Source organism: Phalacrocorax carbo, chromosome 3 (genome assembly GCF_963921805.1).
Source record: "Phalacrocorax carbo chromosome 3, bPhaCar2.1, whole genome shotgun sequence".
NCBI lineage: Eukaryota > Metazoa > Chordata > Aves > Suliformes > Phalacrocoracidae > Phalacrocorax > Phalacrocorax carbo.
The window spans coordinates 123,036,863-123,063,910 of NC_087515.1; the positions used below are offsets into that span (position 1 = coordinate 123,036,863).

Below are 27,048 nucleotides of genomic sequence, written 5' to 3' on the forward strand. Positions count from 1 at the left end.
ATCGCTTGTGGACTGTACTCTGTAATCTCATCTGTAGAGATAGAATTTGTTACAGCCCCAGCTAAAGAGCCTTGAATCCCAAAATCCATCTAGAGTAGATCTATGTATTTTTTTATTTCTGGAGCGATTCATCCAAGTGTTGATGCCTGTCTGAAGGCAACAAGTTGCATAACCTAGCGGACTTTAAATGGGACTGAGCCATGCTAGACTGAAAGAAAACAACAATAACAAAAAAGAGTAGCCTGAACCCAACAGGTGTGACATGACTTCAGACCAAATATTTGACAGGTTGGATTTCAGTCCCTCTTCTTAACCAGGAACTTCTGTATTTTCTCTCCGCTTCATATATTTTTTTTTCTCAGTGCTATTGGCTGCTAATATCGGTGCAAAACACCATTACAGACACCAAGGTACTGTATTAAGCCTTACAGACTGATGATCTCTGCTGCCCAGGGCAGGATCCCCACAATCTGTGCTGCCAGCTGATACAGTCTATCCATGCTTGCCCTCACCTATGTTTAGGAGCAGCACACACTCCATCTGCCCCGTCCAGGTGCAGGAGAATTCTGCAGTCCGAGAGTGCCAGGGTCCACACTGCTACTCAGTCTGTCGTCTTTCGATCTAACTCTATTTCTCTGCTTCCAGGAGAGAAATACGAGCTGCACGCAGGAACAGAGTCCACTCCCAGTGTGGTAGTGCATGTCTGCGACAGTGACATGGAAGAAGACGAGGACCCAAAGAATTCTCCAAAGCCAAAAATCATTCAAACTCGGCGCCCTGGTCTGCCACCTCCTGTATCTAACTGAGCCTCTCCGGCAGAAGCAGCGCTTCTCTCCTCCAGCACAGCTCTTGTCTTCTGTTTGCTTTGTTTTGTTGAAAGGCAGCCATTGCCTTTTGAGTACCAGGACTTTAAACTCATTGAAATCCCTTCACAGTAATCAAGCCTATGTAATAAAAGGGCTAGGAAAAAGTTCTTTGTATATGTAACCATATCGCACACCAACTGATAGATTTTTTTCTGGAAAGGACAAAACAAAACTGAAGAAACAAGGGAGGGTTTCAGTCTGAGGATTTTTTCACAGCTATAATTTGCATGCTGAAACACCGCTAACAGAGAGATCGTTCAGGGTGGGCAGTTGGGCCGATATCAGGCTGATACTCAAACTCCCAGAATACTTGCTAGCGCCCTTCATCAAGCAGCTGCTCCTCTGCCCCTCCTCAGTTCCCCAGCAGACCTTAATCTTTTCCCTGTTGGGTTCTGTCCCCCACCCCAATTAAGGGGGGGGCGTGTGTGTTGTTTTTAATCTCCTAGCAGCTTGGTGGCCTTTTCACCATCCTGGAATTTTCTGTAAGGGATACTATCTTTGCAACATTTTTAGAAACAGAGGAAAAACACCCTCTTCCACCAACAGCTGTAGAATATGCTGGTCCTTACTGGTGGCGGGGATGTGAGACAGCCCATCAGGCTGAAGGGAGAGGCAGCAGCTTGCTGGAGGGTCTGGTGTCTTCCTGTCCTTCTCTCTGAGGAGGAAGGAGCCAGAATATCAATAGGGGTTGTAATTTTATCTTCCATAAAGGTATGAGCGGTCCTTCCCTCCAAGTTTGAGGAAGAAAGAGAAGCTGACTGACTGCGCATTTAAGGTGGGATTCATTGCTCTCTGTCATAGCTGTAACTTCTAGTAATGATACAGGCTGAATGCTTTCCTAGTGGTGTGTTGAATAGCCCTGAAACTGTTAGTAATTACTCGTACATCCCTAATATTCAGACCTTTTCCCTCCCCACTTCCTGTGTTTTAAAGCCCTTTTTGAGCTGTATGCAGTTTGGGTTTGTGGAGGTGAGGAGAGGTTAGCTGGTGTTTTGTTACTTTTTTCCTCTTTTTTTAGGCCAAAGAAAACAGGACCATAATTACACACTTGAAATTAGACTGCATGCAACTGAATCCCCCTTTTTCACTCTGTCCTGCATGCTTCTTTCACTTGCAGTGTATACTGGGTTACAAAACTTGTTCTGTGTTGTCATCATGGCTGACAGCAGACAGACACTGGATTCCCTGTCTGGCAGACCTTCCAATGATGATTTTTTTTAACGCGTACTTGTCATTTTGAGAACATATTTTCTAGACATTTGAGCTCAGATTTTGCATATATTTAAGCATGCGCTTAATTTATGCACATGAGTAGTTCCACTGAAATTAATACTGCAGAAAACTGAGCATATGTGTAAGATACGGTGGGATTTTTAAGCTAATTAGCTGCAGCTGTACTCCCAAAAGGGACTATAAAATGGCACAGCGAGATGCCACGGTTTAAAACCCTTTACAAGCTAAATAAGTAAATACCTCTCAGAAGCTCATTCTGGGATCTGAAAAGTCAGCTTAGGTTCTGTAATCAAGATTTTTGTCATAAAACCTAATGATCTGGTTTCTGAGGGAGGGTTCCGTTCCACCCTTAATTAGCGGTGAGACTCCAAGCTTCCGCAGTCAAGTCCCCCTGTCTGGGTTATCGGCTCTGCAGTACCTCAGGAAGAACAGCACGTGGCTTTGTCGGTGAAGACAGGAGGTGCCGTCCTCAATATCCACGGTGAGGACGTTCTAAGAACGAGGAATTACCATTCTCGTGTAGCTCATTCTCTGACCACTGCAGCCCCCTAATGCTCCTGGTGAGATGTAGTGCTTTACTTAGCATCTATCTATAATGTGATACTTGTTACTGCATTATGGACATTGTCTCGTGTGTGTTATGCTAATAGAGCACATTAAATAGAGCAGAGACTGAACAAAAAAATGGGGCTTTAGTATCCTCATGATACCTGTGTAAAGTTGTCTTAAAATAACTCCTTAGAGGTTTCACTTCAATTATTTTTTCAGTGATGGATTTAGAATTGGTTTAAATAAATAAATAGTCACTCACTGCCCTAGCACTGTAACCTGATCTTCCTGTTGAAAACACGGTCACAGGCCACCATTATATTTCAGAAGTAACATTGTCCTTCTTGAGAACATACAGAACACCAGCGTCTGAGGGTTTTAGACCTGTGTAAACAGGGAGAGTAAGATTAAACGCATCAGGTTTTTTGTTGATATATGCTGTAAGGAAGAAATTACTGGCCACATCCTCAAGTGGTGTAAGCAATCAGACCCATCTCCAAAGCTGATACTCTGGATTTTTTTTTACATGCAAAAGTGTTGGAGGCTGAATCTAGTCCTTGTCTCCATGTACTCAGACTTTGGAGAGACTTGGTTCTGAACTGTGGACTTGGGCCTCAGGCGATGTAAAACTATACTGCAGATTAAAGCATTGGATCTTAAACGTTCTTTCCTCAAAGTGCATTTTCAGACAGATTTAAGAACAGGCCCCATTCAATGACTACTCTTTGTCTTTGTAAAACTATGTAGTACTACCCAGGAGGGAGTGGAGCACAGCTCATTGGTTAAAGCACAGAAATAGAAACACAGTCACAAACCTGAAAACTCTAAGAAGCCCATTTTAACTCAGGTCAAAGCTTATGTATCACCTTGATCTAATAAAATAATGGTCATCAGAGAAAAACGTTTCAGGTGTTACGGAATAACATCCTTATCATAAAAGTAAGAGTATTTGTGACTCTTGGGAGAACATGGTATTTTGCTAAAGGCTGGTCCTCGCCTGGCACAGAAGGCTTCTTTCAAAAAATGCTGACCATCTGGACGAGTAGCTGTCCTGTTTAATTCAGTAATTCGCGGACGGAGCCCCTGCTTACTTCAGCAGGAATTTTCTTTTGTGAGCTCTCTCCCTCCGTCTGGCACTTTCCACAGGGCGAAGTAGATTTTCTCATGTCGTAATACTACAAATAAGAATTTGAACTCTCTGTGTTACATTCCAGCTTCTGGTGCACAGTGACGTAGGCGACATCCCTTTCATTTCCCTTCCAAAGCAGGAGCCCGGGGGAGCGGCTGGCAGCAATGCCCTAGGCCCCTCTGTTGGGTGGACCTTGCTCCTGCTGCGGGTTGGAAGTTAAGGAAGGAAACTGGGGGAGTGCAGTTGCTGTTTCTGGTGCCCACTACCTGCTTGTCTTTTCTGACCTCCTCAGATACAAAATTGAAATTTTAATGACTTCCTAAGCACGGTTAAAAGCATGAAAACACTTACAGCGCATGGAGAAAGAGTATTTTGGAATCTGTGGTTTTTGTGAACAAAGAATTTCTGTGGCCTTGATATTTGTAATTAAGACAAGGTAGTACAACCTCCCCCCTTCCTGACACACACATACACGCTCGAGTACACTTTGTTTTCAGCAAGGAAACATGGCAAGAGCATCCCTTCCTTAGACATGAGACTGCAGACATAGTTATTGTGAAGTGCTTTATACTATAAAAACGTGCCCCGTGGATAAATTGCTTGACATTTATTTGATCCTAAGTTGCGTGGGAGGGGTGGCTTGTGTTTATTTTGGTCTTTTTCCCCCCTCCTTCCCATTCAGAGACAGTAAAAAAGCTTTCTGCAAAAAGGACTGTTCTTTGTGCAGAGTAATGGACTGAACCATCTCGCAAGACTTGGTTACAGTGGTACGTCTGAGCACTGTGACAGTTCACGTTCGCATTTCCATTATATTGTACATACTTTTGAAATATTCTATTTAGTCATATTTTATAGGAGTATTAAAAAGCTATTGGCTAATTAATCACTTTTACACTTGTATAATTCAGAGCTTAGTTTAAAAAATAAATATGGCAAACAATATTTTTGTGTTCTGCTTGCATTGGCATTTTGAAAAGCAACATTTAAAGAGTTAAAATATATTCCTAAGCAGACTCATGTGGTATATACCACTCCTCTCTTAACCGGTAGAACTGAAAACGCTTAAATGTGTGACATAGGCCAGACTCTGTTCCAGTAGAAATTAGGGAGGAAAAACAGCCCTCGTATTAGCAGGATATGCCATCTTCCATTTTAAACTGCTGCAATTTCGGAGTCATGTGAACTCGCAATGGTTTGCCGTGGATTTGGCTAGGTGTAAGCGAAAAAAAGGTGGCAGCGCAATCCTTGGTGAGCAAAAGCACCTCCCCGACAGCGGACGTGGCTCTTACTGCGCTTTTATAACAGAGGGTAAATAGAGCGGGCATGAGGGCTTGAATAGGGAACATGGCATCCAGCTGCCATCCGGGCTGGGGAAAGAGTTCTAGTAACATTAGTTGTTACAAAATTGAAACGTAATTTTTTGTAATCTCTTGCATCGGTTTGGATCTTGAAAAGGATTAGGAACCAGGAGAGGAGTTTGCCCATTAACTGTCTTGTGAAATTCTTATATCAGATCTGCATTTGGAAATATTTTTTTTCTGGGTGCCTGGCATAAAAGACTCTGTTTCCCCAAAGATGATCATTTATGATTCTGAAAATTAGATCCACTTAAGAAGTCTCATTGGAAATGTAAGCTCCGAGCTCACCAATTCCTTTTCAAAAAACAGGCCTTAACATCTGTGTTCTTATTAGAAAAAGTAGTAACTGTCATCTTCTTACGGAGTACTTTAGCAGTAAAATGCACTAGAGGAGGCCTGCTTTATTCTCCAGTGTTGAGCCACGAAGGAGCTTTCCCCACCCGCATAAGGTTCTTCATCTGACCCGACTGGACTGAGATGTCGCATTACCTACACGCCGACTGTGGCTCTTCCGTCTTCCTTGGCACTTGCTGCAGCACCTGGAAATAAGCTGCAAGGCGTCCGTGGTGGATGGTGGGGAGCTCTGGGCCCCGCGGATCCCACACTGGACTCTGACGGAGGACACGACTGTACGCGTGTAACCTTGGTACACGCTTAACTGGCATGCACAGATAGGCAGTATTTATTTATTTATACTGGGTATTTGTGGGTGCAGGTGATAATGTGCAAGCTAACCCTGCACGATACAAGTTAAGAGCATTTCTCACGGCTGCAGGAAGAGCCCGAGGCTTGCATGGCTCCTACCTTCGTTCCCTGCAGCCGAAGCTCTCCATACTTTGTTACTGACAGTCTGGCTATTGCTGTTCCTTGTGCAGCCTCAGTTTGTGGTGGTGATTTAAGAAGGACATTTTGGAGAGTGCAGAGCAGACTCCAGCTCTGCAGCTGGGTCTGTAGTTACCACCTTGCTCCCTGATGATCTGTCCAGCTTCTTAAAATGGATTCAGCAACTCACAGGGGTTGGTCCTTTGGTATTTTACTGCCCCGTGATGAAACCTGTAGTTGGCCTGGTGGTGTTACAGACAGGCTTTCCGGGCCAGCTTGCTTGAAGTGAAGGCAATGCCTGTCACAGGTCTGGGGAGCTGGAACAAGAGGGGATTTAAGTAGGTCATTACGGATATCCTGAATAGAGTGCATTCAGATTGCCTCCGCTAAAGAATCTTTACTAAATTTATTCTTGTTCCTTCTTTAGTGCTAAGCATTTGACCACTAAACACTTAGCCACTTCTGACTTTCTGTCACATGTGAGTATGAATTTAAGACTTCTGCATTTCTTTGATTCCCCTCTGCCCCAAGAAATCATATTTAGTTCTGTTTTACCAAAAAGCAAAACCAGGTATGGATTCAAGTCCCAGACAGACCTTTGCTTATACTCATCCTCGTGCAATGCTCTTGAATAACTATACCAGAAAAAAACCAAACCCAACCCTCTTTTAGCACATCTTCTGCGGGGAGTACAGTGGCTTTCAGATATTCTAGGCTCCTCTTAAAAGGAGATACTTTTCCAGCATTCAGGGGGAAAATTACAAGGGAGGAAGTGTTGTCAAAGCTCTTTCCCACATGCCTAGTTGAAGTGTGGACTATGTTTGCTTTGACTTGGAGGTTAGAGGTAGAACAGCAGCAGCATGCCCTGTGGAAGGGAAGAGCCCCGAATGCTTCCATTGCAGAGATGCTCAAAAAGCATGAAAAAAGCACCTTAATTCGCCCCTCCCCTTTTGTCAATCTGTTCCATCACTACACAGAGCTTCTGGGGCTGCAGTAAGAGTCATCCATGGATTCTTTTAATGTAGGATTGTGTACTGATGCAGCAGCTACAAAGCCTAGAATCCAGGGCTATTGGTGACATTTTTGCTGGAGTAAGGCTGGGAAAGCTGTGAATTGTGAGCAGCCTCAAAGTTAATGAAAAACGCAGATATTCAGGACCTTAAGACAGACTTCAGGATTTAAATGCATGTAAATGAGAGCTGTGTTACGAAGGGCCCATTTGCTGTCCCTGAGTCGGGGGCTTCCTCGCTCACCTGAGTAAGAGCACCCAGCAAGAAGGATTAAACTTCTCTCTTATTATACACCAGAACATCAGCCTTGTTTTAACAAATTATTGTAATTGATTATTTATCTAGTACGAGAAAGTTGTGTCTACATTCGTGTCAAACAGATGTGCTCTCTTCACTATTCGGTCAATGAAGGCAAATGTTTTGAATCCATTTTAGAGCAGAGTTCTTGTTCAGAAATGTCTGAAAGAAACACCATCCGTAACGACTGACAGATCCTTAAGTGTCGATTTGGCAAGTTGTCCTACTGTGAGTAGCTGCAGAAATATTTCATGTATGTTGTTGTAGGTTTAAAACCATTACTCATGTTTTCATTCAAGTGTCTGCATTTCTGACACAGATGTGACATATCTGTATATATTATAAATCAATACTATTTTTAACCACATATTTTGTACAAATATTCACATTAGCTCTGTACTTCAGTGAAAATCTATTATGGTATTAAACATTTTGGTGGAATTAGCGAACTCCTTGTCCATGCTTTGTTTTCATTTTGTAACAGTTTTAAGCAGCTGAGCCATTTCTTACATCCAAGACAGTTACTCTCATTTCCAGCTATTCAGAACAGCGCCTTAAATCCATATACTGCTGTACCCTCTAGTGACTAATTCCAGCCACTGCAGAAGCGCTACCGTAGTTCCCCAGACCTCTCGATCTGAGTGACGGGAGGCCAAAATGAAAGTCGAGCCAACAGTAAATGTTGAGTATTATTTTTCCTAGCTGATGAGAGTAACAGTTAGCGGGAGGCAGCACGTTGCTGTTGAAGGACACCCAACTAGAGATTTCAATACACAGAGGTGCAATTTTATAATAGCTTTTTACCCCTTTCTCCAAAGCTTCTGGTGTGGGTCGCTGGCAGGAACGAGATGAGGAACTTGATGCTACAGGTGTGGTCTAGTTCAGTTTCCTGTGTACAAAAGCCACATCCACTCAACTTCTGCCAATCAGCAGCAATGTGTATTTCCAGTTTTGTACTAGTCTCAGTCTCATATCTCTAACAGAACAACAGTAATTAAAGGGGGAAAAAAAAGACATTAAGAAAACAATTTAAAAATCCTTGTCCCCCACTATAATAATTAGAGCCGGGATGAGGGGGAGGAAGGCATCACTCTTGCTTCAAAAATTTCAGTATGATGACCAGACTTTGCTGCTGCCCCTGGCTTGGGCGAGTCCCTCGCTGCACGAGCCTGGCCAGCTCAGGGATCTCAAGCTCGTGAAGCCAAGGTGTAACTTCAGACAAAAAGGAGGGGAGGGAGAGAGAATCCTACCTGGATTACAGCCTGTACACGGGTTATATGTAACAATGTACTATGTCAGAGATGTGAAGCCTCCTGTAGGCTGCCATCAACATGAAAGCAGGTTCATCCTGTATGGATTAGGGGGAAAAAAAAACCCAAAAGATCCCAAACCCACAAGTTATGTTTTCTTTACATTGTAACGCTTGTTTGCACCAGAAGGACACATAAGTTAGGCAGTGCCAGCTATAAAGTGATTAATAAATAGCATGTTCCTATGCACCTGTGAAAGTATAAAGGTTATCTACATGGCCCCAAAGGGGGGTCAGGTTTATGTACATACACAAGGCGTGGGCTTTGGACCTCTGTGTAGCACAGATCCTCAACTAGTCAAGGTCGGAAACCCAGCTCGACTTCTGTCCCCCTCAGAGGTTCAGTTTATAGTGAGATGGGGAGGGGTAAACTGATCTTCCTCCTCATTCCAGGGCACAGCTATGGGTGTTGAACATCACAATATGGGGAAATGTCATTACCTGCCCGAGCAAACATAGAAAATTAAAAGCCTCAGAACACAAAAGGAGGGAAAAAAGGGAGATTGAAAAACACCTGACTCAAAATGCATTATTTTTTTTTTTTTATACTGAAGCAGCACTCTTCATTGGGTAAAAATCTGGCTGGATGGCTGAGCCCAGAGAGTTGTGGTGAACGGAGCTAAATCCAGCTAGTGGCTGGTCACGAGCGGGGTTCCCCAGGGCTCAGTTTTGGGGCCAGTTCTATTTAATATCTTTAGCATTGATCTGGACGATGGGATTGAGTCCACCCTCAAGAAGTTTGCAGATGACACCGAGCTGGATGGAAGTGTCGATCTGCTCGAGGGTAGGAGGGATCTGCAGAGGGACCTGGACAGGCTGGATCGATGGGCCGAGGCCAGCTGTATGAGGTGTAACAAGGCCCAGTGCCGGGCCCTGCCCGTGGGTCACACCAACCCCAGGCAACGCCCCAGGCCTGGGGCAGAGGGGCTGGGAAGCGCCCGGCGGAGAAGGCCCTGGGGGTGCTGGCTGACAGCCGGCTGGGCATGAGCCAGCAGTGCCCGGCTGGCCAAGGAGGCCACCAGCCCCCGGGCTGTGTCAGCACTGGTGTGGCCAGCAGGAGCCGGGCAGGGATGGGGCCCCTGTGCTCGGCCCTGGGGAGGCCCCACCTCGAGTGCTGGGCTCAGGTTTGGGCCCCTCGGGACAAGAAGGGCCTTGAGGGGCTGGAGCGTGTCCAGAGAAGGGCAGCGGGGCTGGGGCAGGGTCTGGAGCACAAGTGTGCTGCGGGGCGGCTGAGGGGGCTGGGGGGGTTTAGCCTGGAGGAGAGGAGGCTGAGGGGAGCCCTTCTCGCTCTCTGCAGCTGCCTGAAAGGAGGCTGTAGTGAGGTGGGTGTTGGTCTCCAAAGTTACTAGTGATAGGATGAGAGGAAACAGCCTCAAATTGTGCCAGGTGAGGTTTAGATTGGATATTAGGAAACATTTCTTTACTGACAGAGTGGTCAGGCACTGGAAGCGGCTGCCCAGAGAGGTGGTGGAGTCACCATCCCTGGAGGTGTTGGGAAAACATGTAGACGTCGCACTTTGGGGCACGGTTTAGGAGGCCTGGGGGTGTTGGCCTGATGGTTGGACTTGATGATCTTAGAGCTCTTCCCAACTTTAACGATTTTATGATTCTATTCTATGATTCCATATCTGGAAAGTGAACTTTGCTCCTTGCCTTGCCACTCAGGCCGAAGCACAGCTAAGCCCAGCCTGGGCCCTATTTCTTGCCTGCTTAAAGCAACCCCGTGACACGCAGCGACACCCTCACAGCTCGCCCTCAGACCGCACAGCCGCCGGGCCGGCCCCGCTCCCGCCGCGCTCAACCCCTGCGCCCCTCGAAGCGGGAGAAACGCCCCGCCCGGCCCTGCCACCTCTCACGGGCCCGGCTCGGGGGCACCGGAGAAGCGCGAACGGCCGCTCGCAGCCTGCGTACGCCGCGCCCGGCACCGGCGGCCTGAGGCGGCTCCTCCCGCCCGTCCCTCGCGGCGCCGTGACCGTTATCCAGCGCTGACTGACTGCGCCGCTGCCGCTCGCGGCGGGGCGGGCGGGAGCTGCGGGGGTGGCGCTCCGCCTGCGCTCCGGGGCCGCCGGCAGGTAACGGCTGGGCCGCGGCTCCCGGGGCCGGGCTGAGGGACACACACACAACCCCCCGCCCCGCCGGGCCGGGCTGAAGGACACCCCCCCCCGGGGCCTCGCTCTCGGCCCTCCCGGGGTGGCGGCGGGATCCGCGGCAGCCCGAGGGCTGCGGGGGTGGGTGGGGCGGTTCGTTAGGCCCGAGCGGGCCCCGGTGCGGGCTGCCGTGGGTGTCGAGGTGGGCTGTCGCCCGTGGGAGCGCGGTAGCGTTTCGCGTGGCTGGCCTCTCGGGGTGAGGTGAAGCTCTCGCAGAGGCGGCCGCCCGCGGTTGGCGGCTGCGGCGCGGGGCAACGCCGGCCTGCCCTGGCCGTTCGTCTGTGTGCCGCGCCTCTCTGGCTGCCGAGCGGGTCCCTAGGCATTTGTTTGTCTGTCGGTCTGTCTGGCAGCTCCCTGCCCCGGGGCAGCCGGGTGCCTTCGTCCCACCAGAGCCCTTGCTGGACCCCAGAGCCGTGCTTGGGGATGCCGGGTTTCTGGAGAGCCCGGGGTCACTGGATGTGCTCAGGATGTATCCAGTGAAGACCAGTATAAGAAGGCCATGGAGAAACCCCACTATTTATTAAAGATGTGCAATTACGGGTGGTGTTGACATCATTAACTGTGTAAAATTCAGAAGTAAAAACCTGGTTTCACCCGAGAGGACTTGAATTCATACTTGTCAGTCCCCAGAAAGGGAATGTACAACTCAGCCATGGGCTTAATTTGGCAGAGGGGGTGTGCATGGGCACAACAGCGGGTTCTCCCTTTCTTCCTTGAAATTCAGCTGAAAGAAATCCCACACTGGGTGAAAGCGAGTGGTTCTGCGGTGTTTGCTGAAAGAGGAATTATGCCTCTGTGAAGTGTCGGTTCATTCTGAGCAGGACTCTAGGCCTCGGTTTTGATTTTGGGAGACATGCAAGTTTGGTGTAACATTTGACTACCTGCAAGTCAACAGTGCCTGTGCTGTTTTCCAGTGTAAATATATATATATATGAGAGATTTAGCTGGGCAATTGGAGTGGGAAAATTTCCCGTGGAAGGTATCTTGTGTTCTACCAAGATGACAAACCCTATTCCATCGTTGCAGCGGTATTCAGATGCTTGTAATGCTGTAACTTTTTAATAATAACTAGGATATTTATGTCCTCTGGATATTAATATGGATTTATTGGTCATCCAATCACTGTTTCCCAGCTGAATTTCAGTAGAGACTTGTTCCCAGGAATGGCTCAAAAATGGGAACCTGGCAGGAACTGTGTGGAGTATCAGTACAGTCCTTGTGCAGGTTCGACTTGAACAGTATCTGATCTTGCGGTTAAATGGTGCTGTTGGGCAAGAAGTGGGTAATATTAGCATAAAAATTTAGGTCAGTTACAGATAGGGAAATTCTGTGTGAGGGTTCTTACAGGGATCTTACTTCGAGTTAAATAACTGAGTTTTGAACAAGAAAGTGTTTGGGAAGGGCAGAGGGAAACTGGGGCAGGGGAGTACAACCCAATACAACATGAAATTATGTGTCATCTTATGTCATGCTATTAAATAAGGAATGCCATTCATAGCTAGGGATAGTCAATATCCTTGAGTTGTATGATCACAATTAGTGCTGAATGTTTATCTAGGGAACAGATGCTTTAGGGTACAGTGTGTAGTGGTCACCACCTCATGCAGTTCGTGGACGGGATTTGCATAATATTTCTGTGTCTTGGCTGCTGGCACTCGGTTAGCAGTGGCATGTGACTGGAAAGGATAGATGGTGCTCGCTTGAAAGATGGAATATTTCTGGTGGCTCACAACAGTACCACTGAACCTTTCAACCACCTCTTTCCAATCCACTTGGAGACCTAAGTGGTGAGCTCTAGCTAACCTTAAATTAGAACTTAAGTTCTAACTTAAACTGCATGCTGACTTGTGTGACTTGTATACGTTCTTGTTTGTAAAGCTGTCTGTACACTGCAGGTGACCTTTGGTAGTAGGCATCAGAATTAGTTGAGCAGTAAGAGCTCCGTTATGTGGGGAAGCTGTGATAAAATGTTGGGAAACTGATGTTCCTGCTCCTTGTCTAACACTTGATCTGACACCTTTTTTTAAGCACCAAACATTTTAATGGATACACTGCTGTATCTGAAATCCAAAGTTTATTTGCTAGTTTCTCCACTAGAAATTTTACTTGGCACATGCAGTAATCCCATACCAAGTGTCGGGGCTGAGAAGCTGCATCACAGCTTCTAGGTTTAAGGAAAAAATCTTTTGTTTTAATTAAATGAGGAAAAAAAAACACCCTCAAAACTCTAAAAACCTTTGTAGGTTTCTCGCTGGTCCCCCTCCCTGATGGGAGCTGTGCAGGCGCAGAGTCCTCCCGTTCAGTGTGTACTTCCCGCTCCCATCCATTGCTCTGCCACGTGACACTAGTGTGTCTGTGCCACACTTGCGTGGAAGAGAAGTGATGATCTGGAGATTTTAATGAGGGTTATAAAGTTCGGGTGGAGACGGACGTTGTTATTCTCAAGGTGAGAACTGCCTCTGTTTAACTCTTAGCAAGCAGAAGCTTTCTCGTAGGATAGTTTCTTACAACTTTGAGTACAGAAAATACTTGAAAACTTGGCACACTGCAAGGGCAGGAGTTCCTGTGTATTGGAAGCAGGAAGAAGAAAGGAAGCGGTTGGGTAGTGGTGCTGGATAAAGAAGTTTCTTGGCAAACTGTGTTTCATGCAACAAATTGCAGTGTCTCATTTCCCATCTCTGAAATTGGGATATCAATATAACCGATAAGTAAAAGGGCTCGTTCCTGTGCTTGGAGTGCTCAGTGTTAGTAAGGCACGCTGTATAAATACATAAGGAATATTTTAGCTACTCATTCTTAAAGCTAACTTATGATTTTGACAAACAGGTTAACGCAAACAAATCTTCTGTCTCTGCTCAACAGATACCATGTGTCCTCAGAAGAGGGGACGAATACCTTCCAGAATAGCCATGAACTGTTACTGGAAAGTCCTGGCAATTTTCTTACTATTTCTTCCACGGGCATTGTCTCTCCAGCCAGCCCAGCCCAGAGTGTTGCTAGTATCTTTTGATGGATTTCGATGGGATTACATCTATAAAGTCTCAACTCCCAATTTTCACTATGTCATGGAGAATGGTGTTCATGTCAAACAGGTCACTAACGTGTTTATAACGAAAACTTATCCTAATCATTATACAATGGTGACTGGTCTCTATGCAGAAAGCCACGGTGTAGTTGCTAACGAGATGTATGATCCTATTCTGAATGAAACTTTCTCTCTGAACAAAATGGATATCCATAACTCCAAGTTCTGGGAAGAAGCCAGCCCAATATGGGTAACAAACCAGGGGGAAGGACATAAAACCGGAGCAGCTATGTGGCCTGGAACAGATGTGAAAATCCATGGAGTCCTTCCTACATATTATATGCCCTACAATGAATCTGTTTCCTTTGAAGACAGAGTTGCTAGGCTTATTGACTGGTTTTCATCAGAAGAACCCATAAACTTTGGTCTCCTATATTGGGAACAGCCTGATGAGATGGGCCATATTCTGGGTCCTGAAAACCCACTTATGGGACCGATAATTAGTGATATTGACAAAAAGCTGGGATATCTTATGTCTGAACTGAAGAAAGCGAAGCTGTGGGATGTGATAAATGTCATAATCACAAGTGATCACGGAATGTCGCAGTCCTCCTCGGAAAGGCTCATTGAGCTTGATCAGTACGTGAACAGAGAGCTCTATAAAGTCATTGACCATTCTCCTGCAGTAGCTATTTTGCCAAAAGAAGGTAGGAGCTGTAGTATTAAAATTCTCTGAAGAAAATACTTAGGTATTGAAACTTTATAGATTTTGTTCCTTAACTGAAGTGGTGGTAGCAGCGCTGATGCCCGTAGGACACCAGCCTTTAACAAGGCGTACTTGCAGGTTCACTTCTTAGTTCTTTTTGCTAGTTCTGTCAAAGGCCTGGATTAACTTTCTAAAATGAAAAGTGAGCAAATTGGTCTGTTGTTGACTAATATTGCCAAACATCTTTTAGTCCTTACGAGAAGTAAGATAATCTAACGGCATTATCAAGGATGACTGGTGTTCTAGATAGGTAACGACCGAATGTTACATGTCTTGCCTTTTGCCAAGATGCTAAAGCTGTAGCGGAAGAATTAGATTTCTAACTTAAACGGTAAACTGAATCCAGATGGAAACCTTTGACAAAAAGAAAGCCTGTGCTGGCTGTTTGATTAGCAGCCAGCTATTGTAGTTCACGTTAGGTTTTTTTCCCCCCATCACACAGGACAGCCAGCCAGTTATGTTCATACCGTTTGTATTGTGATAATGATGGGTGAGAATACTGTTGGAATTGAAATCTGAAGTCTGGTTGCAGTCATTGAAGGATTGCTTAAGTGTCAGGTGTGTGTTCAGTGTCACTGATGTAGAGGTGCTGCTCTTTATTTTGATGATCAAAAGCTATAATTATTTGGTGCAAATGCATTAACCTGGAAAGTTTTTGTGTGGGCAGGGGTGCTGATTTGGAAGTTGAGTTTTAAGGTGGCCTGCTGAAAAGGTGGTTTTTAAGGTTTCTGTAACATTTGCATCACTGATGGATAGCACACTGTATTTAATGCCCCAGCAGGGAGGATATTTTGCAGACTTGAGTACCTTTTAAATGTGTAAACAAATGTCTCTTGTAATTCTTAGTTTGAAGAATACTCCAGACTAAAATGTTAGTAAGTCCAAACTGAGATTTGCTGCCCGCGCACGCTCAGGTGCTTGTAGCTGGGCACTGTTTCTCTCAGCGGTGATATAAGAGCTGAGTTTGGAAGCTCTGTCCCAATGGAGACAAACGGGGTTGACCAGGATGTTCTCATTACTAAATAAAGGAGTTGTAAAAGTAAAACTTCAGTGCTGAAACATCCCTGATGCAGTAAATGAGAATGTGAAGATGCATAGCCTGATTTTCCTGCCTGCTAAATGCTGAAAAGAAAGAATATATCTGCAGCAATTAGAAAACAGAATTGTAAAAAAGTCATTTCAATGGATTTCAGAAATAGCTTGGATTTGGGTTTGCCCAGAAGTTTGGGTATTTATTGTGCTACCAATAAACAAGGATTAGTTTTGAGCACAGCTAAAGTTCCTTCCTTCTGTGGTACCAGCTGTAAGTTTTCTTATAAAACAATGAGCTTTGTTCTCAGTTTAGCTATGAAATAATATATACTTAAGTACATAAGAGTGATTCTTCAACAGTTTTTCCATTTGTCTTGCTTAAACCAAGGGGATGGTAAAACTTAGTGAGACACTGAGAAAAATTCTGAATGCTTAAAAATGCAGTGGTTTCTGCTAGTGTAACTGTTTGGTTGCATTTTTCTTTCCCAAGAGATGGATTTAGCCATGCTAGTGTGTTAGTGTGTGTGGAACTAATCAGATGTTCACAAAGATGGTACCTGCAGCACAGTTGGTGATGCTGGCCTTTTTCTTGCATTTAATATAAATACATTAATTATAATATATTAATTCAAATAATTAATTTAGTGTCAAATCATAGTTTTTTGTACTTGGGGCTTCTTCTCCCTGTTTTCCATACAGAACAGTAGCATAACAAAATTAATTTTGTTACTAATATAGTCCTAGAGATGCTAGACTGGAGTCCCTTTTCTTGTTGCTGTAACTATCATATCTCATCCTTTGCTGTCTCATCTTGACCTTTATTGTGTTTCTTAAGTTTAGTGATTCTTTTTTTGATGCCAATTTGAGATAAGAAACATTATACATTAATCCATTTCCAGTTTTCCTCCAGAATCTCTATACTGGATCTAGGAACTGAGGGGGAAAATGAAGACAGTTTCTTTAAAGACATTGGGCACCACCACCCAAACTTTTTTTTCCTGAGGTATATTCAAAACTGTACACATGCTGTAAATGGTAGACCATATTTTACCTTGGTTTACTTCAGGCGGTGTTTCGGATCAACTAAGCGCTTGTCCTTGTGGTCATCAAGGTGATTGTTCCTTGGGACGGACAGTCAGAGAAGAGCTCGCTTGCAGGAACACCCACTGCAGGATGTACAGCTAGCTGTGAAGGCAGAACTAGCGAGAAACGATAAGGCAAAATGACAGGATGTGCTTATATCTCACTTATTTGCTAAAACCAGCAGCACTGGCCACAAAGAAACTGTTAACATCTTCCAACCGTGCTTTAGACCTTGTAGCGCTGAAACTGGCCTGCAGAAACCAGCTGTGAACTCAGCTGTCCGACTGAATCGTGCATGTGTGTAGCACAAAGTACTTAAATAAGTCATGGAGCTGGGTTATTTGGTATATAACAGAAGTCTGTTATATATTCTGTATAACCCTCAGTAGGAATCTGTGCTTTTGTGTTCCTGTCTGTGTGTCCTAGTTCCTCCTTTCTGTGCGCTGGTGTTCCACCTTGTCCAACTGCTTTCTGGCTGTTCAGTGACTTTTACTGGAAAGAAAAGCTCAGAATCTGGAAATAAGCAAATAAAAAACTGGGGGTGGAAAGCACCTATTTATTTGGTAGCATTAGTATAGCTCTTGAGGTTTTATGCTGACTATGCAGTAGACGACCAGGGAAAGGAAAGAAGTAGACGCTAAGAGCACAAAGGAATAGGTAGTGCTGGTAGCTGCTGCTGAATACACAGAGTGGCTGACAGTTCTAGAGCAAAAGTGCCACCTGCCTCTGCCAGTCCAACCTGTCCCTTCACACGCTTGTCCCCTGCTTAGGCTCTGCAGTCTTTGTGCAGCTCCCACTGTGTTGGTGGCATCTGGACTGTGACCTGAGGGCTTCGGTTGCAAGATAACGCAAGATTAACGCAAGCTAGTTTTGTTTATCCCTAGGGAATTAATTGCTAATACTATGACATTACGTGGTGCATAGCCAATTTAGAAAGAGTAGCTGGTTTGTTGCTAAACTTGTCATCAAAATGGCAGACGATCAAAACTGGGAATCAAATGAGGTCAAATATGTAGCTGTTTATTGGAGCATCTGGTAGGAGAGAAGCAAGTTTTCAGAGATGCCAAGAAACAAAGTGGCTGCTCTCTTTGGCCTGTTAAAGGAAAGCAACTAACAAATAAACTGCTTTAAAATAAATAAAAATCATCACTTGTCATCACAGCCAGCTGGGGGAAAGACAGAATAAGGCCTTAATGCGCACATTACTGCATAAACAGGTTTAGGAGCTATCTTCTTGCTTTCAGGCTTTGCATGGAGCTAGGAGGAGCTGGTTTCTTTTCCATGAGACTTCACTGAATGCTTTCTAACTCATTCTTATGAGAAGCTTACGTTCTGATAACTGTGAAATGAGTGAGTTTCCTAAAATTAGTGAGGCACTTCCTGCTTAGGAATAGGCCGTGAAGTCTGATGCCAGGTGTGATCTTCACAGAATGGCAGGGGTTGGAAGGCACCTCTGGAGAACATCTCGTCCAACCCCCCTGCTTGAGCAGGCACACCCAGAGCAGGGGCACAGGACCACGTCCAGGCAGGATGTGAATGTCTCCAGGGAAGGGACCCCACAGCCTCCCTGGGCAGCCTGTGCCACTGCTCTGGCACCTGCACAGGGAAGGGGTTTGGTCTCATGTTCAGGTGGAACTTCCTGTGTTCCAGCTTGTGCCCATCGCCCCTTGTCCTGTCGTTGGGCACCACTGAAGAGAGTCCAGTCTCATCATCCTGACAAACACCTTTTAGATATTTATAGGTATTGATAAATCCCCCCTCAGTCTTCTCTAGGCTGAACAAACCCAAGTCTCTCAGCCTTTCCTCATGAGGGAGATGCTCTAGTCCCTTGGATGCTCATCTTGGTAGCTCGCTGCGGGACTTGCTCCAGCAGTTCCCTGTCCTCCTTGAACTGAGGGGCCCAAAACTGGACACAGCACTCCAAATGTGGTCTCACTAGTGCAGAGTAGAGGGAGAGGATAACCTCTCTGACCTGCTGGCCACACTCCTTTTAATGCAGCCCGTTCACATCTTACTGCGAATGACGCTCTGGATTTCTCACAGTAACTTCTTAGCTTTTGGGGACATGCATTTTTGCCCTCTTCTTTCAGTTGTATCTAAACTACTGATGAGTTCAGTAATCATATTGGGATGTTTAAGTTGTCTTTTGTTTCTTTTGTTTGTTTGAAGGCAAACTGGATGAAGTATACGAAGCTTTGGCCAATGCTCATCCCAACATGACTGTGTATAAAAAGGAGCAGATTCCAGATAGATTACATTACAAACACAACAATAAAATTCAGCCAATCTTAGCAGTGGCCGATAAAGGATGGGAAATTGTATTTAATAAGTCTGAAGGTTTTCAATGTAAGTATTCTGCCTTTACAGTGTTTTGCTATGTCTTCCTAGTCAGAGACCTTATGTGGTACTTGCTCTCCTAATCTCAACCAGGTTTGGTTTTTTTTTCCCTAAGACTGGGAGGGAAAACTCTGAAGCTAAATGTGTAGCATTTATAATTTTTTTTTTCCTGATGGGATGGGAAGCACCCTACCATTAGGGCAGGGGAGCTCAACTTACTGAAAGTTTAACTTAGTGAGATAAGATCATTCACGTATTTTAGTGGCCACATACTTGAGGTTTTCTTGCAAGATCTAGCCAACTGACAAGCACTTCCTGAGAGAATAAAAGAAAATGTTGTAAGTGAACTTGCTGAATAGAGGGTGAATAGCGCTGTTTTATCATGTGCTATTTATTTACTGGAGAAGGGCTGGGTTGGAGATACAAAAACACTTTCTGAAAGTCCTCGGTTTGTGTGGATGCCTGCACTTACAGTAACCTTGTTCTATTGCTAGAAAGAGTCTTGGAATATTGTGTTACAGTAGACCAGTAATTTTCATTTGCCTTATAGGATAAGATTCATTCCAGGTGATTTGGAGGAACCCACACACACACACTTTTACGTTCCTCACCTTGGTGTTTTGAGATTTATTATAGGTAGAATGGAGACAGTAAACTGTAACTTTTGGTTAGCTAGGAGAAAGAAAATTGGTGTCATGTGGCCAGTTCTTATGTTTCTTAATTGAAAATACTTTCAAACTTTGCTGCTGTTTGTGAAGCTGAAGAGTGTTACCTGCAAGAGTTAACAAGTTTTTCAGTTGTTGATAGCTGGTGAGAGCAGCTTTTTGTGCGTGTATACTCACTTGTTCAGAGTAGATAGCGCACAAAACTGGACAAAATGTCAGAGCAGTCAGAGCTTAAGTTCTCTCTGCTACTAGGAGTCAAACAGATAGTCTGCCTCTACATATATTCTCTACGAGGAAGCTTGGATGTGGCATAGCGTGCCATTGACAGCGCTGTTACTGCCATGTGAGCTTACCCTTTTTTATTATTTTCTTTTTTTTAAATAGTGCTCTCCATTCTGTTTTTTTTTGAGGCATCTTCTCTTTGTAGTTTTGAGACTTGGTATTTGCTAGGAGACATTTGTGCTGGTGGTCAAAATGATTCTTCTAAACCTCTGCAGGAATAAATTATGGCCGTTCCCCTTCTGCTTTATGCTAATTCTAGCAAAAGCTTCAGTGCTTGTTTTGCAACTTCAGAATATTGACCTATATCTGTCTTTTGTTTCTAGTTGGTAATCATGGATATGACAACATCTTACCAGAAATGCATCCAATTCTTTTGGCAGTTGGGCCTGCTTTCAGGAAGAATGCCACCAAAGGATTCATGAATGCTACAGACTTGTACCCCTTATTGTGCCATCTACTTGGTATTAACCCGCTGCCAAACAATGGTTCGTTCAACGCTGTGAAAGATATGCTTGCTGAAGAAGTTCCTGTAGCCTTTGGAGCAGACACCTATGCTACCATTATAGGAGTCTTTCTGGGCAGCTTTCTTGTTATGGTTTTTATTGCAGTATTTGTTAAGCATTTTATCCTCACCCAAGCAAATACCATGCAAATGCAACGTACTGAAGCTGCCCAGCCACTGTTGCAAGATTAATAACACTTGGTACTATTTGATACTTAAAATAAGCTTATACAAAATTAAAATTAATAGAGGATCAGCATAAATATGTGGAATAAAAGGCAATGGATGCTGATCCCATGGTACACTGGAGTATGTACATACCAGGTGTGCAGAGAAGGAGCATGTTTCTGTTTCACCCTACAACCACTGCATCTTTCAGGGGTTGAAAATACTCGAGGTAAAGGTGGAAAGCTGTATCTGTGTGTAGACATGTAGTGACAGTAGACCTTGAACACCTGATTCTGAGCTACTTTTAGGGAAATTATACCAACTGAGGTGCACTTCACAGGCTGTTCCACGGTGATTTATTTGCCCACCCCACTTCTTTTTTTTCTTTAAGAGGTTTTGATAGTATCTTAAATTCTAATAAGTCGCTGAATGTTACTACATTTCTTTGGGTTTTTTTTCTTCCCTGCTCAAGGAAGCTTTTGCATGGATCACCATTAAGCTTAGTGGATTAAATCCTGCAGAAAACAACATTATTGTTAAGCTAGGTCACACAGTGCTGTTACAAGTTCAGAGTTAGGCATATTTCTTTGAACACCTGTGTTAATTGTAGCCCCAAAATATGCATCCAGGTGGTATTGTCTTTAGCAATCAGCATTAAACTACTTTTTTTTTTTTAAATGTAGGTAAATTTTAGGTAAATGTAGGTCTTTTTCTACTGTTTCCTGTATACTGGACTAAATTTTCTAGGAATTCTGTACGGCTGGCAGTTTAAAGACACGTACAAGCACACCACCTATATATCCAAATGGAGTCCTTTATCCTGTGACAAAGGGTTCTTTCAGAATAAGGCAGATGCATCAGTTAAGGAACATACATGTACAAGCTGGTTTCAGAGTGCTGTCAAGCTTGTCGCTCTGTGTCACATCAGATCTGTTACTGGAGACTCTTCTCAGGCGTGAGCTTGTCTTGCTGTCTTGTGTTTTATCTGATATGTCTGGGTGGACCTTAGAATTTGGTGAGTAGGATTAGACACACAGTTTAAAGAATAGAGTATAAATTTTAAGCCATATATACTCTTAAATCTGAAAAAGCACACTTTAATATGAAAAAAATTTTAAGACTGGAGTTTGTTCTTCCAGAGGAAAGTCTCTATCAGGGAAAGTTATTTCTTTTGAGTCAACAAAACTATATATTATTCTGATTCTTTTGTGTGTGGCAATAAACCTTGCTATTGTGGGTTTTTTGATGAGCTCTCTTAAATGGTGTGTGAGAAGCTGCTGACTAAGGTTTGTATGAAAAACATGGTATGAAGTGAGAAAAGTTCTCTAGTTGTCAGACTTGTTTAAAAGCTGTGTCTGTTTTTTTTCTCCCTCCCTGTGCGAGTTAGTCTTTTTCTGCACTTTGTTTCTGAGTACAATGGCTGAAGAAGAAAGAAACTCTTTCAAAATTCACACAAATCCTCAGTCTGGTATTTCTAAGTGCAATTTATTGCTTTATCCACAGCACCCAGCAGAGGGCAAAGATGGGAACATCTTGGCCTTGGATGTGCTCTGTCAGACTAATGGTGTGACTAACAGTCTAATGCTGCAGTTGGGAGCTGCAACAAGCTGACTAGCTGAAGTTCAAAACTCGTTTTGCTAAACTTAATTCCAGACTTAATGAATGACATCTAGGCGAGTTCAGAAGGGCGCTTACTTCTTGCTGCCTCAGTGATGACTCTCGAGTGCCGTGTCATGAACTCTCTGGCCCGCACTGCATCAGAAGTTATCTGTTGGATTCCTCCCTGGTGTCAGGGACACTTGCTTAGCATTAAACTGTCTTGCAAACAGATGTGGAAGGTTTCCAGAGACCACAGTGAGGTGCAGTGAATGCTTGAGAGGGAAGGCAATGAAATATTCTACTTCAAGGTGTATGCTGAAAGTCTAGCTGTACTAGTAGCTTTAGGAAGACAGGAAACTAGCAGGTGTGTTGGAGGACAGCCCTTTAATTTGGGGGATATGTACATAACTGACTCATCGCCGCAGTTCTACTGTTACTCTGTGTACTGAATTGTTTTCCTATGTTGTCATTTTCTTAAGAAAACACGGAAGGAAAACTTGCAGGGTAGCTCTGCATGACACCGTAAAGCTGGTTCTTGGAGCTGACCATTAGGTGTGTCTTAAGTTTAATTTGCTGACACCAGCTAAAACTGAATGCTTCACGGGTTTATCAAGCTGAAGGATGAACGCAGTATTGATGTTCATGGTAGTTTCCAGAGAGGCTGGGGAAGTCCAAGTAGAAAACCTGAACCTCTAAATTGTTACTAATAATTGCCCTAGTTACCTTCCCGGAAGTGGATGGCAGATTGCAAACTGATGCACTGAGTCCACCTTTTCTTGCTTATTTGCAACTTAAAACCAAATTGTAGCACAAATGCAGTGTGTGTTTAAAGAAAGGTCAACAGGCTTGGGTAAGGGAGTAACAGTGAAAATTGGAGATGCTGTAATCTTCAGCTGGAGCTACTTCAGTTACACACTCTCACTTTGGAACATGCTGTTTTAAGACAAATTCATTTTACTGCAGTAATTTCATAGCAGTGCTTATGGCAGGTGTAAAAATCACTGGATTGTAATCTCAGAGGTGTTCATTAAACTCCCACTTCTTCAATTGTGACAGGTGTAGTTCTATCATCAGCCAAAGTGACCCTTGCTTTTAAGGAGAGGGCAGAGCTGGGCAGTTTTGTTCAGTCATCCTGGGACTTAGGCTTACCTGCCCTAACATGCAACAAGGGGAGAGCAGTAGGTTTCCCCTAACAAACGGTTGTGGAACAGTAATATTCAAAATAGATGGGGAACATGAACGTGAGAGTTCTTCTCCACGTCATTGTTCTGTATTGCACCGTACGGCCTGTATTTGAGGGGGGTGAAATGAAACTTGGTAGAAAACTGAAGGGAATCATTCAGCATTTGGGTATTTCAGTTTAGGTTTAAATGTGTTTTCTTTATTGCTTAGGTGTATTTGCAGGTACCTCTTGGGTAGTTGCCTTGTTAGGGTAGTTGCCTAGCCAGTGTTAACCACTGGTTTAAGCTGCTGGGTGTATATTTAATGAAATTGAAAGCACATATGATGCCAATGGAGAAAAGTATCAACTTTTTCTCTGATGTGAGATTTTTTTCAGACTACCTTTTTGGTTGGGGAGGATGTGGCATTTGGTTGCTGTGTATATGATACTTTTTACGATGTACAAACATGTTTATTGGAAAGGGGATTTGAGTACACTCTGTATGACTTGTAACTTAAGCTTGGAAACCGAGAAGCTTGCATGATTTTGTCTTTTGTTATCGACCTGTGAAGTGTACTTTGAGGTGTTAAACTTTTTTCCTTCTTTCTTCCTGTTTGGAAATGTTGAATTTGAAACACATCTTTGCTACAGTGCTATGAAGCACTGAGTGCTTGCTTCCTCTAAAACCACTTCTGGAAAAAAACTTGAATTGTGGGGGGATGGCTTGGGGGGGAATGGGCTTAACTCATATGTATCCCACATATTTCTTGTACTTTGCACTGTGTACGCCTTCATTAAAAATACCTGGAAGTGTGATAGAACTTAAGAATTTTAGGCCAAACTTCTTAGATGAAGACCTCGTTTCCCACCTTGCTATCGTATATGGAGGTAACAGCTATCAGTTACCAACAATGGTAATAAAGTTTCTTTTATCAAAAAAATCTTCCAGACTGTCTTGGTAAAGAGCTGCAGTAATGCCGTTTACAATAAATGTGGTCTCAAAAAAAAAACAAAAAGCATGCAAAAATGCCTGTTATGAGATGAAGGGTTGCGAAGCGTGACTTTTCAGAAGTGTGGAACAGCACAGTCTTGAGCCGTGTGTGGGAAGAATGACAAAGGTGCAGCTGTTGAGCCTGCTGTTTTGTAAAACACAAACATAGCAGACTGACTTGTGAATTTTCCCTGCTTAAATAATGGCCATGGCTGCTGTCTTGGCCATACCTACTGTGCTGCTGCACATACCTTTCAAGAAGTGGCATGTCTGTGCTACAGTAAAGGTAACGTAAGCATTTATTAGATGTTAGACTGCAAAAATTGTTGCAAGCACGTGAAAAGGATGAATTCAGTAGTGTGTTCTGCAGTACTGCAGGATGGCTTTTCCATAAGGAAATCCTAATCTGAATCATACTAAATTAACAAATCTTACTTGCTGTTTTTTGCAATAAAAGGTGGTACGATGCCTGTGCCTGATCTGTCCCTGTGGTCTGATCCTTGGAAGTACCTGATGATGTTGGTTTATTTTCATAGGCAGTGCGTTCTTTTTGATTTATAGCAAGTTAACCTTCTCCCTCAAACAAGTGTTTTGAACCTTAGTTGAAAACAGCTCAATTCTGAAGCTGTTTCCTTGGTGCTAATGGACAAAAAGCATAGAAACCCAGAGGAGTGGGTGTTTTAAGCCTTCTCTACCCAATGCTAGAAGTTCCTTTACAGAGGCCATCAACATAATGAAACATCAGTCTGTACTGCTGGGAAGTAGCGTTACAAACTTCTGTTCCCTTTTAAACCTCAATGCTAGTTTAAGTGTTAAGAACTTCTCTGTCCTGGTTTCAGCTGGGATAGAGTTAATTTTCTTCCCAGAAGCAGGTACAGTGCTGTGTTTGGATTTGGCAGGAGAATAATATAACACACTGATGTTTGAGTTGTTGCTAAGCAGTGTTTATGCTAAGTCAAGGACTTTGCAGCTTCCCAAGCTCTGCCAGCGAGGTGGGGCAGAAGCAGCTGGGAGGGAGCACAGGCAGCACAGCTGACCCCAGCTGGCCAAAGGGGGGTATTCCATATCATATGATATAGTGCTCAGTATAAGCTGGGGGGAGCTGGCCAGGAGGCAGCAATCACAGCTCAGGGACTGGCTGGGCATCAGTTGGTGGGTGGTGAGCGGTTGCATCACTTTTTTTCCTGAGTTTTATTTCTCTCCATTAAAATTTATTATTATTTTATTTAAATTACTAAACTGTTCTTATCTCAACCCATAAGTGTTCTCACTTTTACTCTTCCCATTCTCTCCCCATCCTGCTGTGGTGGGGAGTGAGTGAGCAGCTGGGTGGTGTTTAGTTGCTGGCTGGAATTAAACCACAACATTCCCCTAAATTAATATGTCCTGTATGGCCGTTGCAGAGTTGCGTGTATTTAGCAAGTCATTGAATGTTGCCACAAACTATTGTAGGTTACCTCCTTTATCGCAGCTGAGAGGAAGGGGGAAGCCACAGCTTGTCATGTTCTTGTTTCAAATTAGGTATTCAAAAGGAAATCAGCCACTGACTTTCACAAGCAATAATTCATACCAACCGTAATTGGGTAGCAGAAAGAATTCATCATGTTTAAGGCACTAACACTTCTACAAAGAATCATCTTTAAATATATCAACTTTGTCTCTAAGGAGAGCAGCAGCAAAGAATTGTGCCCAGAAGAATACTTGGCACTTTTATAGGCCATACCACATCTTTGGAATTGAAAGTAATTAGCGATGCAACTGGAATATAGTTTATCCTATTTCTTAAACTTTCTCTTTAAACCCTTCCCACCATAGCACTGCTTAGACTGAGGGAGGAGGAGGAGAGGGTAATAAGGATTTCTGCTGGACACCACCACTCCCTTTCTGGTTTCATAGGAACACAGTTGCCTGTAGCAATTCTTATCAGAAGGGGCTACCTGGAGCTAGAGGGAGAAATGCATTTAGACCTCCATTTCCCCATCTGTAACAATAGCCATATTTCATATTAGAGCGCTGCCACTGCACTTCAGTCAGCATTTAAATTTCTGGTAATGGAAGTCTTGGTGGTAACCTTGACACCTGGCCTATAGTGGTGATGCACAGAGGAAGGGAAAGCACACAGCCACACGCTGTGTGACAACTGTTTGGGGGAAGGAGGAGGAAGGGAAGAATAGTGAAGAATATATGGTGCTGATCAGTTTTAGCATCTAAAAAAAATTCCTGACAGGTAGAGGACAGTACAGTTCGGTCTTACCAGGTCTGCCAGAAAGAGAAAGGTAACTCAGTTGAGCCAAACCTCTCTGTATACAGATGATGCAAAGCACCTCCCGGCAAGGGTGCCACCCTCAGAGGACGGCAGCCTTCGTTAGCAAAATAACAAGAAACTATCAACTCTCTCCAATGCAGGGATTCAAGCATCCTCCCTTTTACAGCATCTCTAAGCCTAGGCTCTACCCTGCAAAACATTCACTTCATAGTTACGCACTAACCTGACCTCTTGTAACCAATTATTTTAAATCTTCCAGCAGGATGAAAAAGTGACTCCTGTGTCTGTCCAGTTATTGCTTTATTATATCAAGAGCCTAAAATCCAGTGCGCTGTCAGTAACAGTATAGATTTTTCAAGGGGCCTGAGCCTCTTTCAAGTTCAGATTAATCCAGAGTAAAGCATTACTCAGTAAGTAGTGACTAGTAGTTTAAAAGGGGGGGGGGGGGGG

General features: G+C 44.0%; 2 protein-coding genes across 5 annotated transcripts in view; both read left to right on the forward strand.

Annotated features, from left to right (window-relative positions):
* Window positions 1–7,713, forward strand: part of RCAN2 (regulator of calcineurin 2) — a 94,232-nt gene extending 86,519 nt beyond the window's left edge. For both annotated transcript variants that reach the window (XM_064448201.1, XM_064448202.1), the window contains one exon: window positions 646–7,713. In XM_064448201.1, the coding sequence (XP_064304271.1) occupies window positions 646–806 (161 nt within the window). In that variant the 3' untranslated portion in view covers window positions 807–7,713. The remainder of the gene's footprint in view (window positions 1–645) is intronic.
* On the forward strand, window positions 1,555–27,041 carry ENPP5 (ectonucleotide pyrophosphatase/phosphodiesterase family member 5). 3 transcript variants are annotated; one of them, XM_064448195.1, is made up of 4 exons: window positions 1,555–1,641; window positions 13,583–14,452; window positions 18,796–18,972; window positions 20,234–27,041. In XM_064448195.1, the coding sequence occupies exons 2-4, from the start codon at window positions 13,588–13,590 to the stop codon at window positions 20,602–20,604; spliced, it is 1,413 nt and encodes a 470-aa protein (XP_064304265.1). In that variant the 5' UTR covers window positions 1,555–1,641; window positions 13,583–13,587; the 3' UTR covers window positions 20,605–27,041. The 3 variants fall into 3 exon arrangements, with proteins under 3 accessions (XP_064304265.1, XP_064304264.1, XP_064304267.1); XM_064448194.1 differs by lacking the exon at window positions 1,555–1,641 and adding an exon at window positions 10,313–10,645; XM_064448197.1 differs by lacking the exon at window positions 1,555–1,641 and adding an exon at window positions 12,140–12,507.
* Window positions 27,042–27,048: the final 7 nt, after the last annotated feature.

What these genes read in the sequence shown, in the direction of transcription:
- ENPP5 (XM_064448195.1), top strand. Translation starts at nt 13,588, where the DNA reads ATGTGTCCTCAGAAGAGGGGACGAATACCTTCCAGAATAGCCATGAAC. An exon ending in AGCTATTTTGCCAAAAGAAG is followed by an intron (nt 14,453 to 18,795) that starts GTAGGAGCTGTA and finishes GTTTGTTTGAAG; the next exon opens with GCAAACTGGATGAAGTATAC. An exon ending in TAAGTCTGAAGGTTTTCAAT is followed by an intron (nt 18,973 to 20,233) that starts GTAAGTATTCTG and finishes TTTTGTTTCTAG; the next exon opens with TTGGTAATCATGGATATGAC.